We start from the raw sequence: 13696 nt of genomic DNA, 5'->3' as shown, positions 1-13696 counted from the left end.
AATACCTTTTTATCTGTACTTCATTGTTCATTATATAATGTTCTTTGCTCCTTGTTCCATAACTCGTTGATCCCTTGTGACTTTTCACTAAATTTTACTCTTCCAAACGTTTGCTCAGCATCACTAATGATCTTCTCATGACATTCATCACTCATGCAATTTATGAAAATAATAGTAATTTCCCACTTTTGTTGTAACATTTGTTAAATGTTTCTCTTCGTGTACAAGCTTGTTTAGTAGAATGTGCATTTCTGGCTTATTTATTGTTAAAAAAAAAAAAAAGAGAGGCAGATTTCATTTACCGTACAGACTTTCAATTCTTTAACACATTTTAATATATACTTAATATATTGTTGTATAAAGTGTGATTAATAGTTACTTAATCACAGCCCCACAATTACATGGATATTTTGCAGGCATGTTCTTTCTCTTATTTTAAAAAAAATGGCGCTCTTATTCTTGCTTTTTTTTTTTTTCAACAGACTTCTGCTCTTCACAGGAAGAAAATGAAGCATTTCTGACTTTCTGGCCCATCAATTGTTTTGGAGTTCCACAGGTTGCTCCAACCTTTATGTTCAGACCATTTATCCATCTATTAAGAAATAATAAAATATTAGTTATAAATATAGTTAATAAAATGCATAAACATTTTTTAGTAATAACTGTTTATTTTCATACATCACGTGACACAGAGCCATACATCATAACATATGGGTTATATAGCCACCTACAGGTGAAGGACACTGGCAACCAATCCGAAATGATGTCCCCCTATATAACCCCTCCTACACAGGAAGTATCTTCGGAAGTTTTTTCGCCAGTGTCTAAAAGTGATGGTCATGGTGGAGAGTCTCTCCACATTTTCTTCAAAGTAGAAAGAAGATTATGCTATATACCCCAATCATAATTCATTGAATCTAAGGGGTTGGCTATCAGATCCATCTAAAAAAGTCAGTAGACTAAAAAGATGGTACCTGAGCCTTGGGAAGCAGTTACAAGGTTTTGTCTGTAATGTTGTCCTTTTTAGGTGCTGGACCCTGGGATCTGGACCATTGGTAATACCAAACCCCAAAGGCGCTCCATGCAGGGTGAAGTACAGGTTGAAGGCCGTGGCCCTTCTAAAACAAGGGGACCCAGTCCTTGAAGGTCGGCAAGACAAAGCTCACCGTGATGGGTGAAGATTGGATTCCTGTTTCAAACAGAATCCTGCGGCAGGACTGGTAAGTCCAATTTCAAATATTTACACATACAGCAAATGAAAATATTTTATGCACTATTCCCTTTAAAAGATAACAGAGACCGAGTGCCATGTGAGTCTCTACATGAGACTATGGATGTTAAGTTATGCAAAATACATCTTGGTAAAAGCTCAGACATTTCCTCAGGGATTAAATGTGCCAATTGTGATAATATGAGCTTGTGAAGTTGTGGGATTGATGCAAAGTTTGTTTAACCACTTTAGCCCCGGAAGGTTTTACCCCCTTAATGACCAGGCCATTTTTTGTGATTCGGCACTGCATTGCTTTAACTGACAATTGCATCGTCATGTAACTCTGTACCCAAATATCATTGATGTCCTTTTTTACCCACAAATAGAGCATTTTTTTGGTAATATTTGATCACCTCTGCAATTTTTCGTTTTCGCGCTACAAACAAAACAAGAGCATCAATTTTGAAAAAACACCAATATTTTCTACTTTTTTGCTATAAAACATTCCCAATAAAAAAAAAAATCTATTTTTTTATTAGTTTACGCAAATTTGTATTCTAAACAAACTGTTGTGATCCCTGCACAATTTTCAGAAAGTCATGACTCAGAAATGACAGCACAAAGGCAAGTGGAGTTAACAGTTTAGTAATATTCCATTTAGTTTTCCTTTAATCATACAATATGTTTATTGTACTACTTAATGTAGCCTTTCCTAACAGAGAAACATACCTGTGAATATTGGTCAGGTGACAATCACATCTAAAAGGGTTGTTGGACAAATTTATTACTTCGAGACCAATGAAATTATTCATGTCAGGAAGAACCTCTAATTTGTTATTTTCCATGAAGAGGCTTTTAATACGGGGTCCAAGCCCAATAAAGCTTCCATTTGAAATCTAAAGAGTTAAAAAAAAAAAGGAAAATATATTTTTGGTAGATTTTAGTTATAACAATAATTTACTTACATACATTAAGCGGAGGATAGTAAAAAAAACCCAAAGAAATCCTTTAACCACTTAAGCCCCAGAGGATTTGGCTGCTAAAAGACCAGACCCCTTTTTTCAACTTGGCACTTCGTGACTTTAACTGATAATTGCGCGGTCATGCAATGCTGTACCTAAACGAAATTTACGTCCTTTTTTTCCCACAAACAGAGCTTTCTTTTGGTGGTATTTGATCACCTCTGCGCTTTTTATTTTTTGCGATATTAATAAAAAAAGAGCGAACATTTTGCAAAAAAATGACATTTTCAACTTTGTCTTTTAAAAAATATCCAATATACTCAATTTATGTCATTTTTTTTGGCCAAAATATATTTAGCTACATGTCTTTGACAAAAAAAAAATCAATGAGCGTATTTTTATTGGTTTGCGCAAAAGTTATAGCGTCTACAAACTATGGTGTAAATACTGAAATTTACGAAGCTTTAATTTCTGACTGCCTATCTCATTTCATGAAGTGCTAAAATGGCGGGGCAGTACAAAACCCCCCCAAACTACCACTTTTTGGAAAGTAGACATCCTAAGGAATGTTCTGAGAGGCATGTTGAGCTCATTGAATATTTTATTTTTTTGTCACAGGTGTTTGAAAAATGACTAAAAAAATTTTTTTTTTTTTTTTTTACACAAAGTTGTCATTGAAATGATATATTGCTCACACATGCCATGGGTATATGTGTAATTACACCCCAAAATATATTCTGCTGCTTCTCCTGAGTACAGGGATACCACATATGTGAGACTTTTTGGGAGCGTAGCTGTGTACGGGAGCCCGAAAACAAATCACCACCATCAGAATTTCAAAGGGCGTACATTTTTCATTGCATTTTCTCACTACCTATAACGGTTTAGGAGGCCCTGAATTGTCAAGATACCACAACACCCCCCCAAATGACCCCATTTTGGAAAGTAGACACCCCAAGCTGTTTGCTGAGAGGCATGGTGAGTCCATGGAATATTTTATATTTTGCCACAAGTTTCGGGAAAATTACAATTTTTTTTTTAATTTTTTTTGTTTTACACAACGTTGTCACTAAAAGATAAATTTCTCACACATGACATGGGTATATGTGGAATGACACCCCAAAATACATTCTGCCGCTTCTCCTGAGTATGGGGATGCCCCTTGTGTGAGACTTTTTGGGAGCCTAGCTGTGTACAGGACCACGAAAACCAATCAACACTCTCAGGTTTTCTAATGGCGTAAATTGTTCATGTCACCTCTGCACTACCTGTCACAGTTTTGGAGGCCCTAAAATTCCAAGATAGCACAAAACCCCCCCAAATGACCCCTTTTTGGAAAGTAGACACCCCAAGCTATTTGCTGAGAGGCATGGTGAGTCCATGGAATATTTTATATTTTGCCACAAGTTCCGGGAAATATATATATATATATATATATATATATATATATATATATATATTTTTTTTTTACACAAAGTTGTCAGTAAATGATATATTGCTCACACATGCCATGGGTATATGTGAAATGACACCCCAAAATACATTCTTCTGCTTCTCCTGAGTACAGGGATACCCCATGTGTGAGACTTTTGCCAGTCTAGCCGCGTACAGGACCCGGAAATCCAATCTGCACCTTCTGGCTTTCTAAGGGCGTAAATTGTTGATCTCACTCCTTACTACCTATCACACTTTTGAAGTCCATAAAAGGCCAAGATGGCACAAAACCCCCCCAAATGACCCCATTTTGCAAAGTAGACACTCCAATCTATTTGCTGAGAGGCATGGTGAGTATTTTGCAGCTTTCATTTTTTTTGGAAAATGAAGAAAAATCAGGAAAATGCATTTTTTTTCCTCTTTTTTCAATTTCCAAAACTTTGTGACAAAAAGTGAGATCTGCAAAACACTCAACATGCCTCTCTGCAAATAGCTCAGGGTGTCTACTTTCCAAAATGGGGTCATTTGGGGGGGTTTTGTGCTATCTTGGAATTTTAGGGCCTCCGAAACTGTGATAGGTAGTCAGGAGTGAAATCAACAATTTACGCCCTTGGAAAGCCTGAAAGTGGAGGTTGGTTTTCGGGGTCCTGTACTCGGCTAGACTGCAAAAAAGTCTTACACATGGGGTATACCTGTACTCAGGAGAAGCAGCAGAATGTATTTTGGGGTGTCATTTCACATATACCCATGGCATGTGTGAGCAATATATCATTTACTGACAGCATTGTGTAAAAATAAAAAAAATATATATATATATATATATATATTTCCCGGAACTTGTGGCAAAATATAAAATATTCCATGGACTCACCATGCCTCTCAGCAAACAGCTTGGGGTGTCTATTTCCAAAATGGGGTCATTTGGGGGGGTTTTGTGCTATCTTGGAATTTTAGGGCCTCCGAAACTGTGATAGGTAGTCAGGAGTGAAATCAACAATTTACGCCCTTGGAAAGCCTGAAAGTGGAGGTTGGTTTTCGGGGTCCTGTACTCGGCTAGACTGCAAAAAAGTCTCACACATGGGGTATCCCTGTACTCAGGAGAAGCAGCAGAATGTATTTTGGGGTGTCATTTCACATATACCCATGGCATGTGTGAGCAATATATCATTTACTGACAGCTTTGTGTAAAAAAAAAAAATATATATATATATATATTTCCCGGAACTTGTGGCAAAATATAAAATATTCCATGGACTCACCATGCCTCTCAGCAAACAGCTTGGGGTGTCTACTTTCCAAAATGGGGTCATTTGGGGGGGTTTTGTGCTATCTTGGAATTTTAGGGCCTCCGAAACTGTGATAGGTAGTCAGGAGTGAAACCAACAATTTACGCCTTTGGAAAGCCTGAAAGTGGGGACTGGTTTTCGGGGACCTGTACTCGGCTAGACTGCAAAAAAGTTTCACACATGGGGTATCCCTGTACTCAGGAGAAGCAGCAGAATGTATTTTGGGGTGTCATTTCACATATACCCATGGCATGGGTGAGCATTATATCATTTACTGACAACTTTGTGTAAAAAAAATAAATAAAAATAAAAAAAAATTATATTCCCGAAACTTGTGGCAAAATATAAACCATTCCATGGACTCACCATGCTTCTCAGCCAATAGCTTGGAGTGTCTACTTTGCAAAATGGGGTCATTTGGGGGGGTTTTGTGCTATCTTGAAATTTCAGGGCCTCTGAAACTGTGACGGGTAGTCAGGGGTAAAATCAGCAATTTACGCCATTAGAAAACCTGAAGATGTGGATTGGTTTTCGGGGGCACGTACACAGCTAGGCTGCCAAAAAGTCTCACACATGGGGTATCCCTGTACTCAGGAGAAGCAGCAGAATGTATTTTAGGGTGTCATTTCACATATACACATGGCATGTGTGAGCAATATATCATTTAGTGACAACTTTCTGTAAAAAAAACAACAAAAAAAAAAAGAAATAATAATTTTCCCGACACTTGTAGCAAAATATAAAATATTCCATGGACTCACCATGCCTCTCAGCAAATAGCTTTGGGTGTCTACTTTTCAAAAAGGGGTCATTTGGGGGGTGTTTGAACTGTCCCGGCATTTTATGCTCAATCTTATCCACACATCACCCACTCTTCTAACCACTTGAAAACCAAGCCTTTTCTGTGCCTTTTTGTTTACATGAAAAAATATTTTTTTTTTTACTAGAAAATTACTTTGAACCCCCAAACATTATATATTTCTTTAAAGCAGAGGCCCTATAGAATAAAATGGTGGATGTTGCAAATTTTTTTGTCACACGGTATTTGCGCACACATTTTCCAAACACAATTTTTGCGAAAAAAATAATTTTTTTTTAAATTTATTGCACAAATACACTATATAATTCCAATTTTTTTGGTAAAATTTAAAAGATGATCTTATGCCGAGTTCATAGACACCTGACATGACATGCTTTAAAAATTGCGCACGCCTGCGCAGCGGCAAAAACGTACGTACATTTTTAAAACATTTAAAAGTCTCTACAGGTTACCACTTTAGACTTACAGAGGAGGTCTACTGCAAGAATTACTGCACTCGATCTGGCGATCGCGGCGATACCTCACATGCATGCTGAAATTGCGGTTTACATATGACACTAGACCAACGCTTGCGTTTGCCATTGCGCGCAAGCACGGGGGGAAAGGGGGGGGGCTCGATTTTTTTTTTTTTTTTGCTTTTTTATGTTATTTTGACACCTTTCCTTTAATTTTTTTTTTTAAATCATTTTTATTGCTATCACAGTGAATTTAGATATCCCCTATGATAGCAATCTGTAGTGACAGGTACTCTTTTTTTAAAAAAATTGGGGTCTTTTATACTCTAGATCTCTCCTCTGACCTTAACGCTTCTGACCACGCCAAAATTGGTGTGATAAAATACTTTCCCAATTTCCCAATGGCCATGTTTATTTCTGGCGAAAAAGAAGTCATGAAATGCTCGTAGCCTCCAGCATCTTAGGCCACAGAGATGATTGGAGCCATTCTAATCTTCAATTAGCTCTATGGTTAGATAACTGAACCACCGGCTGCACTCTCGGGTTAACCGGTGGGACAGGAGAGCCCGAGAAAAACCACGGAAGGCTGTGGAAGGCGGCGGTGGGGGGGGAGGCCCCTCCCACTGCATGTAAAAGCAGTCTAGCGGCCAATTACCTGCTAGGATTGCTTTTACATGTAAGCCGACCGCTGGCTGTAAAAAACGATACCAAGATGATGCCTAAATCTGCAGGCATCATCCTGGTATAACCACTCAAAGTCCAGCAACGTACCAGTACATTGCTAGTCCTTGTTTGGCATATAGGTTTTTTTTTTTTTCATGCAGCCTGTGGGCTGAACGGAAAAAAAGAGAACCTATCAGAAATCAGCACAGGAATAATGCGTAGTATTACTCATCATTAACCGCCCAAACAACCACCCACTGAATTTAATGATGGGTATACACGACACTATCCACGTATACCAAAATAGGATTTTAACTGCAGTGCTGAAATCAGAAAATCACCACAGCTGCTATCAGCAAAGGTATCCATATATGCTGAGCGCAAACACTGTTTGTGTCAGAATATATAAAATCAATGCGTGGTAGCCGACGAGTACCTGCAAGAGAAACAGGTCACAAAAGAATGAAAAAACAAAGTACATTAAAAAAAGTACATTAGGAAGAGTAGGACATATAAAATGACTGACAACAACAAAAGTTTTTGGATTCTCATCATTAACCGCCCAAACAACCACCCACTGAATTTAATGATGGGTATACACGGCACTATCCACGTATACCAAAATAGGATTTTAACTGCAGTGCTGAAATCAGAAAATCACCACAGCTGCTATCAGCAAAGGTATCCATATATGCTGAGCGCAAACACTGTTTGTGTCAGAATATATAAAATCAATGCGTGGTAGCCGACGAGTACCTGCAAGAGAAACAGGTCACAAAAGAATGAAAAAACAAAGTACAGTGGAACCTTGGTTTACGAGTACCTCTGTTTACGAGCATTTTGAAAGACGAGCAACATTTTTTTTAAAAATCTGTTTTGGTTTACGAGCACTGTCTTGATATACGAGCAGTTTTATCCACTAAAAGCATGCCATCCCCTCTGTTAATGCCCCTCTGTCACATAACATTATGTGTCCCAGTGCTTCTACTGTATATAAAGATGCCTATATACTGTTTTAGAGTGTTTCCCTGCACTTACTTTGTACGATTCCTGTCCCTCTGTCACTCTCTGCTCTCCGTCCTGTCTGTTCTCGCCGGCGGGAGGGGCCGATCACTCCTCCTGACGTCATCTGAGGAGGAGGGGGAGGAGAGCAACAGAGCAGGGCTGATGAGTCACACAGAGCCAGACAAGCTCTAATACACTATAAATCGGCTGTTATATACAATACAGACACAGGGGCACATAATGTTATCTAACAGAGGAGATGGCATACTTTTACTGTACAGTTATGTACTTTATATATAATACAGCATATCTTTTTATTTATAACATTAAATGCTTGTGGAACGAATCATCTGAGTTTCAGTGCTTTCCTATGGGAAAACTTGCTTTGATATACGAGTGTTTTGGATTACAAGCAAGCTGCTGGAACCAATTATACTCGTAAACCAAGGTTCCACTGTACATTAAAAAAAAGTACATTAGGAAGAGTAGGACATATAAAATGACTGACACAACAAAAGTTTTTGGATTCTCATCATTAACCGCCCAAACAACCACCCACTGAATTTAATGATGGGTATACACGGCACTATCCACGTATACCAAAATAGGATTTTAACTGCAGTGCTGAAATCAGAAAATAACCACAGCTGCTATCAGCAAAGGTATCCATATATGCTGAGCGCAAACACTGTTTGTGTCAGAATATATAAAATCAATGCGTGGTAGCCGACGAGTACCTGCAAGAGAAACAGGTCACAAAAGAATGAAAAAACAAACAAAGGACATTTAAATGTACAGTAAGAAGAGTAGAAGGACATATAAAATTACTGACACAACAACAGTTTTTGGATCCTTTTATTTTTCTTTCTAACATGTCTTGATTTGGGACTGCGATCTTCTGCGATCTTCTCTTCCAGCTTGGGTCTCTCAAAATGTCGATGGACATCCAACATCCTTCGAGACCCTGTGTTTGTGTGCCCTACACTGTGTCGTGCTGTACCCTACACTAATACTCCACTAGTGTATGGTAGCGCTCAAAACATTCCCCGATGCAGAGACCAGGTTGGTCAGGACATTTGGGACAATAATAACGGGTGTCACGCCTAAATCCGCGCCTGCTACAGACACGACATCTTCTTTGGGGCCATCTTTGGGTAGGGGTACTCGGGAGGACATAAGAAAAATGCCTCTCATGCAGCCGGCTCACTGCATCTGGAAGGGGAAGTTGGGCAGGCATGCCTCCTGGGTACAGGTAGGCAAGGATGATCTCTTCCTGGAATTCCCGGAAAGATCCAGTTCGTCCTGACGCCCTGTATAGGACAAAGGCGTTCAGCATCGCCAATTGGAAAAGGTAAACAGACACTTTTTTGTACCAGCGTCTGGCTTTACGGACAACTAAATACGGCGCCAAAAGCTGGTCGTTAAGGTCCACCCCTCCCATGTTAAGGTTATATTCGTGGACACAGAGGGGTTTCTCCACAATGCCAGTTGCCGAAGTGATTTGGATTGTCGTGTCTGCGTGAAGGGAGGACAGAACATAAACATCCCGTGTATCCTTCCACTTCACCGCAAGCAATTAGTCCGTTTTCAAGCAGGCTCTCGCCCCCCGACTAAGACGGGAATCTACAAGCCGTTGGGGGAAGCCCCGGCGATTAGGTCGCACGGTGCCACATGCGCCAATTTGTAATTCGAGCAGGTGACTAAATAGTGGCACGCTTGTATAAAAGTTGTCCACGTACAAATGGTACCCCTTTCCGGATAAGGGTGACACCAAGTCCCAAACGATCTTACCGCTGCTCCCTATGTAGTCTGGGCAGTTGGGGGGCCCCACACAGCTATCTTTTCCCTCATAGACCCGGAAACTAACTGTATAGCCTGTGGCCCTGTCACACAATTTATACAGTTTGACCCCGTATCTGGCACGCTTGCTGGGGAGGTACTGTTTCATAGCAAGGCGGCCAGTAAATTTAATCAGGGACTCGTCAACGCAGACAACTTGTTCGGGGGTAAACAAGGCTGCAAACCGCTGATTGAAGTGGTCTATGAGGGGCCGAATTTTGTGGAGCCGATCGTATGCAGGGTCTCCCCGAGGACGACAGACTTCATTGTCGCTGAAATGCATAAATCGCAGAATTTGCTCATATCTCGCCCTGGACATGGAGGCAGAGTACATGCGCATATGGTGAAGTGGGCTAGTGGACCAATATAGCCGCAATTCACTCTGTTTAGTTATGCCCATGTGGAGGGAAAGGCCCAGAAAGATCTTAAATTCGGAAACCGTTATAGGTTTCCAGCCGAATGGTCTGGCAAGGGGCGAATTTGGGTTGGCGGCGATGAACTGTTGTGCATATAAATTTGATTGATCCACAATAGATCTGAAAAGATCTTCCGTGAAGAACAGCTCATAAAAGTTCAGGGGCGTAAAACCAGCTGTCTCCACGTGGATTCCAGGTTGGGCGGTGAATGGGGGAAGTACTGGCGCTGTAGAATCGGTGGGTTGCCAATTGGGATATGTCAGCGCATCAGGGAGGGCACTATGGGCTCTACGGGCCTGTCTTCGAATACGCGGTGGCTGCGGGCCACTACTTGTGCTAGCCACCGCACCAGCTTCAACTGCACTTAGGGGACTCGCCACATCACCAGGTCTTACTGCAGTGCTGGTTGTACTAGGTCCAGGGTGTACTAGGCCGATGGCGCTTGCCAGGTCGCCAGAAGGATGAGCGGCACTAGTACCCACACTCAGCTCCATACGAGCACCCTGCGATTCCTGCATCTCAACAACTCCAGAATGGGGTCGGGTACGCCTGGGTCTAACAGGGACCCATCTGTCGTCGGAGCTATCTGTCAGGGAGCCGCTGCTGTCATTTGGTTTGTATACTGACCCTGATTCTGCCGGTGAGGCTTCCCCATCGCTCTCACCTGACATGGTCATTATACTGTAAATAGCTTCATCACTGTACGAACGTTTAGACATTTTGGTAACTAAATTTACCCGTACAGTGATGCGACTCACAGGTAATAAAAGCACCTGGTTGTCGAAGACTATTTCAAGCGCTACCAAAAAAACTGCTAATGCTAGCAGGGATCAGGCCTGACTCTGCTAACACATCGGTTTTGTGTCTTGTGTTTTTTTGTAAGTGACAGTAATCTATTGATTACTACACTTACCTGGGTGAAAGGGTTAAATGCAGGTGCTGGCAGGAATCAGTGCTGACCTTGCAAACACTGCGTTTTGGGAACCCTAAACTATGGGGGCGCTAGTATAGTTCTGATCAGATCAGATATTGATCTGTTCAAACACTATACTAGAAATGGGAGTGTATGTGCGTGTGTGTGTGCGTGTGTGTGGTAATCAAGGGGTTATTTCTAAACTATGCGCTGGGGATCTGGGGGGGTGGCGGGGACCCTAAACCTCCTTTGGGAAAGAAACTAGCTAGCTAGCGCAACCTCAAGTCACAATGACACTAATACAAAATACAGTAAAAACAGTATATTATGTGTGTATTAGTGCTAATGTGACAGAGGGTGTAGGGGTTAAGGGGATGTGATCAGGGGGGGATCAGGGGTTTAAATCTTTATTGGAAGGGGCTGGCGGGTATCCTATGGATAAAAGAAACGGTGGCAAGCGCTGAACCTGGTCACAAGTCACACTTATACGGGTATATAGCAAAATGCTATATACTGTATACGGTGTGTGTTATGGCAGGGGGTGTAGGGGTGATCAGGGGGGGGTCAGGTGGTTAAATCTTTATTGGGCGGGTGGCGGGGACCCTAAACCTTCTTGGGACAGAAACTTAGTCGCCTGCGCTAATTCTGATCACAATGACACTAATACAAAAATACTGTATATTGCGTTTGTATTAGTGCTGATGTGACAGAGGGTGTAGGGGTTAACGGCGGTGATCAGGGGAGGGCACATCTCCTCTTAATTGGCCATCGGGTGGGGTGCAGCAGGCAAGCCGCAGGGTCATCTGCCACGTCGACATTGGTCAGCTGTTTGATGACGGCGGCCACTGCTTACCAGAAAGGTTGGACCAGAGGGCATTCCCATAAAATCTGAAACATCATCCCTGTAGTGCCCTCACAACACCAGCATCCCTCCGGTACAAGGGGGAAAAATGGTGCAGCAGGGAGGGCACGTGTGAGGATCTTGTAACCTGTTTCCTGTATCTTGGAGGCAATAGAGGATTTTTGTGCAAAGAGAAGGATCTTGTCCTTTTGGGCATTCGTGAAGGTGGTGTGTAGGTCAGCTTCCCATTGTGCAAGGAAGGGAGGGGAGAAGTCCGCAGGAGGACTAATCAAGGCTGCATAGGCGACAGAAAGGCTGTGTCGTGTCAGTTCCCGTCTGGGGCAAATCCGTTCAATGTCCGTCAGTTGGCTAGAAATAACAGGGAGACGAAGGACCCCCCGGACGAAGTGTCTAAGCTGGAGACCACTCCAGAAATCCAGTGGAGGGTCGACCCAGACAGGGCCCCCGTGGACAGGCCACCATAACTCCCCAAAAAGTCCACAAGATGGAGATGGCCAGCAGCAGTCAGGCCATGAAACCCGCCACCATCAAGACCCAGTGTAAATTAGGGTTGCTCACCACAGGTACCATAGGCAAAGGGCACGGGGAAATCGCAGAGTGCAGAAAAGTGTCCCTGACAACTAAGAGTGTACAACCCAATGTGGGATGGCTACTCAGATCCCTGGGCAAAGGCATGGAGATCCATGGCCAACTCCGCGCGGTACCACCTGAGTCTTTCTACTCCATATCCACCCAGGTTTAGTCCCCAAATGGCAGTGCCAGTCAATCAATCTGGTTAAGTGGACCTCTCTGGAAGAGGCATTGATATTTGGTAGATTCAGACCACGCTGAACCTTAGGGAGATGGAGGAGCTGAAGCTTAATGCGGGGCCTGCGATGGGACCAGACAAACTCTTGGAAAAGGGAGTCCACGCGCCTAAAAAAAACGTATGGGAGGCGCACAGGGAGGGCCTGCAGCAAGTACAGGATTCTAGGCAGAGTGGTCATTTTAAGGGCACTACATCTACCAAACCACGTCAAGGTGAGGGAAAACCAATGCGCCAGATCAGCTTTGATTTGCGCTAGGAGCGGGGTGAAGTTGGCCTCGTAAAGAGATGCAGGATTATGGGTAATGTTCATGCCAAGGTACCAGATGGAGTTCGTAGCCCAACGGAAGGAGCCAACCGACCGCAGTCCCTCTGTCGTGGCATTATCGATGGTGATGGGCATGGCAAAAGAATTAATACGAAAGAAGGACAAATCACCATAACGCTGAAGGGCCTGGACCAAGGCAGGGAGGGAGGTCCGGGGTTCGGTTAGGAAAAAGATCAGGTCGTCAGCAAATGCCGCAACCTTATGGGATCCAGAAGGTTTATGGAAACCCGCAACCTCCGACTCCCCTCGGACGGTGCAGAGAAACGGTTCCAGGGTAAGAATTTAAATCAGTGGTGACAATGGGCCACCCTGGTGAGTCCCATTGGTGATCTTGAAAAAATCAGAGCAGGTGTCGTTGACCTTGACAGCCACCAAAGGGCATGAGTAGAGGGAGAGAATCTAGGACAGCATGGAGGGCCCCAGCCCAATGTGTGTCAGGACAGCCTGAATAAACTGCCAGTTGCCCCATTCAAATGCCTTCTCCACATTTGTAGATAGCAGGAGAAGGGGGGACCGGGAAGAACTGGCAGCATGGATTAAATTGAGGACCCCGATAGTGTTGTCATTCGGCTCTCTGGGTGTATAGGGGGGGAAGGTTTAGGACTTTAGATGAGGCGCACAGTGGTAGTGCCGTGCGACTCCATCCCGGTTCAGTAGGTAAAAAAGAGGAGGTTGGGACTTTGAGTGGAAGACGTGAT

General features: G+C 42.8%; 1 protein-coding gene across 1 annotated transcript in view; it reads right to left on the bottom strand.

The window, feature by feature from the left end:
• Window positions 1–422: 422 nt before the first annotated feature.
• CHADL (chondroadherin like) overlaps window positions 423–13696 on the bottom strand; it is a 268788-nt gene continuing 255514 nt past the window's right edge. The window contains exons 3-4 of the mRNA XM_082266537.1: window positions 1940–2106; window positions 423–592 (exon numbers count right to left, since the gene is read on the bottom strand). Coding sequence (XP_082122663.1) covers window positions 454–592; window positions 1940–2106 — 306 coding nt within the window. The 3' untranslated portion in view covers window positions 423–453. The remainder of the gene's footprint in view (window positions 593–1939; window positions 2107–13696) is intronic.

This window comes from Pelophylax lessonae, assembly GCF_965119305.1.
Source record: "Pelophylax lessonae genome assembly, chromosome: 8".
In the NCBI taxonomy this organism is placed as follows: domain Eukaryota; kingdom Metazoa; phylum Chordata; class Amphibia; order Anura; family Ranidae; genus Pelophylax; species Pelophylax lessonae.
Note: the sequence above shows the minus strand (reverse complement) of the source record. Positions and strands in the feature narration are given on the sequence as shown.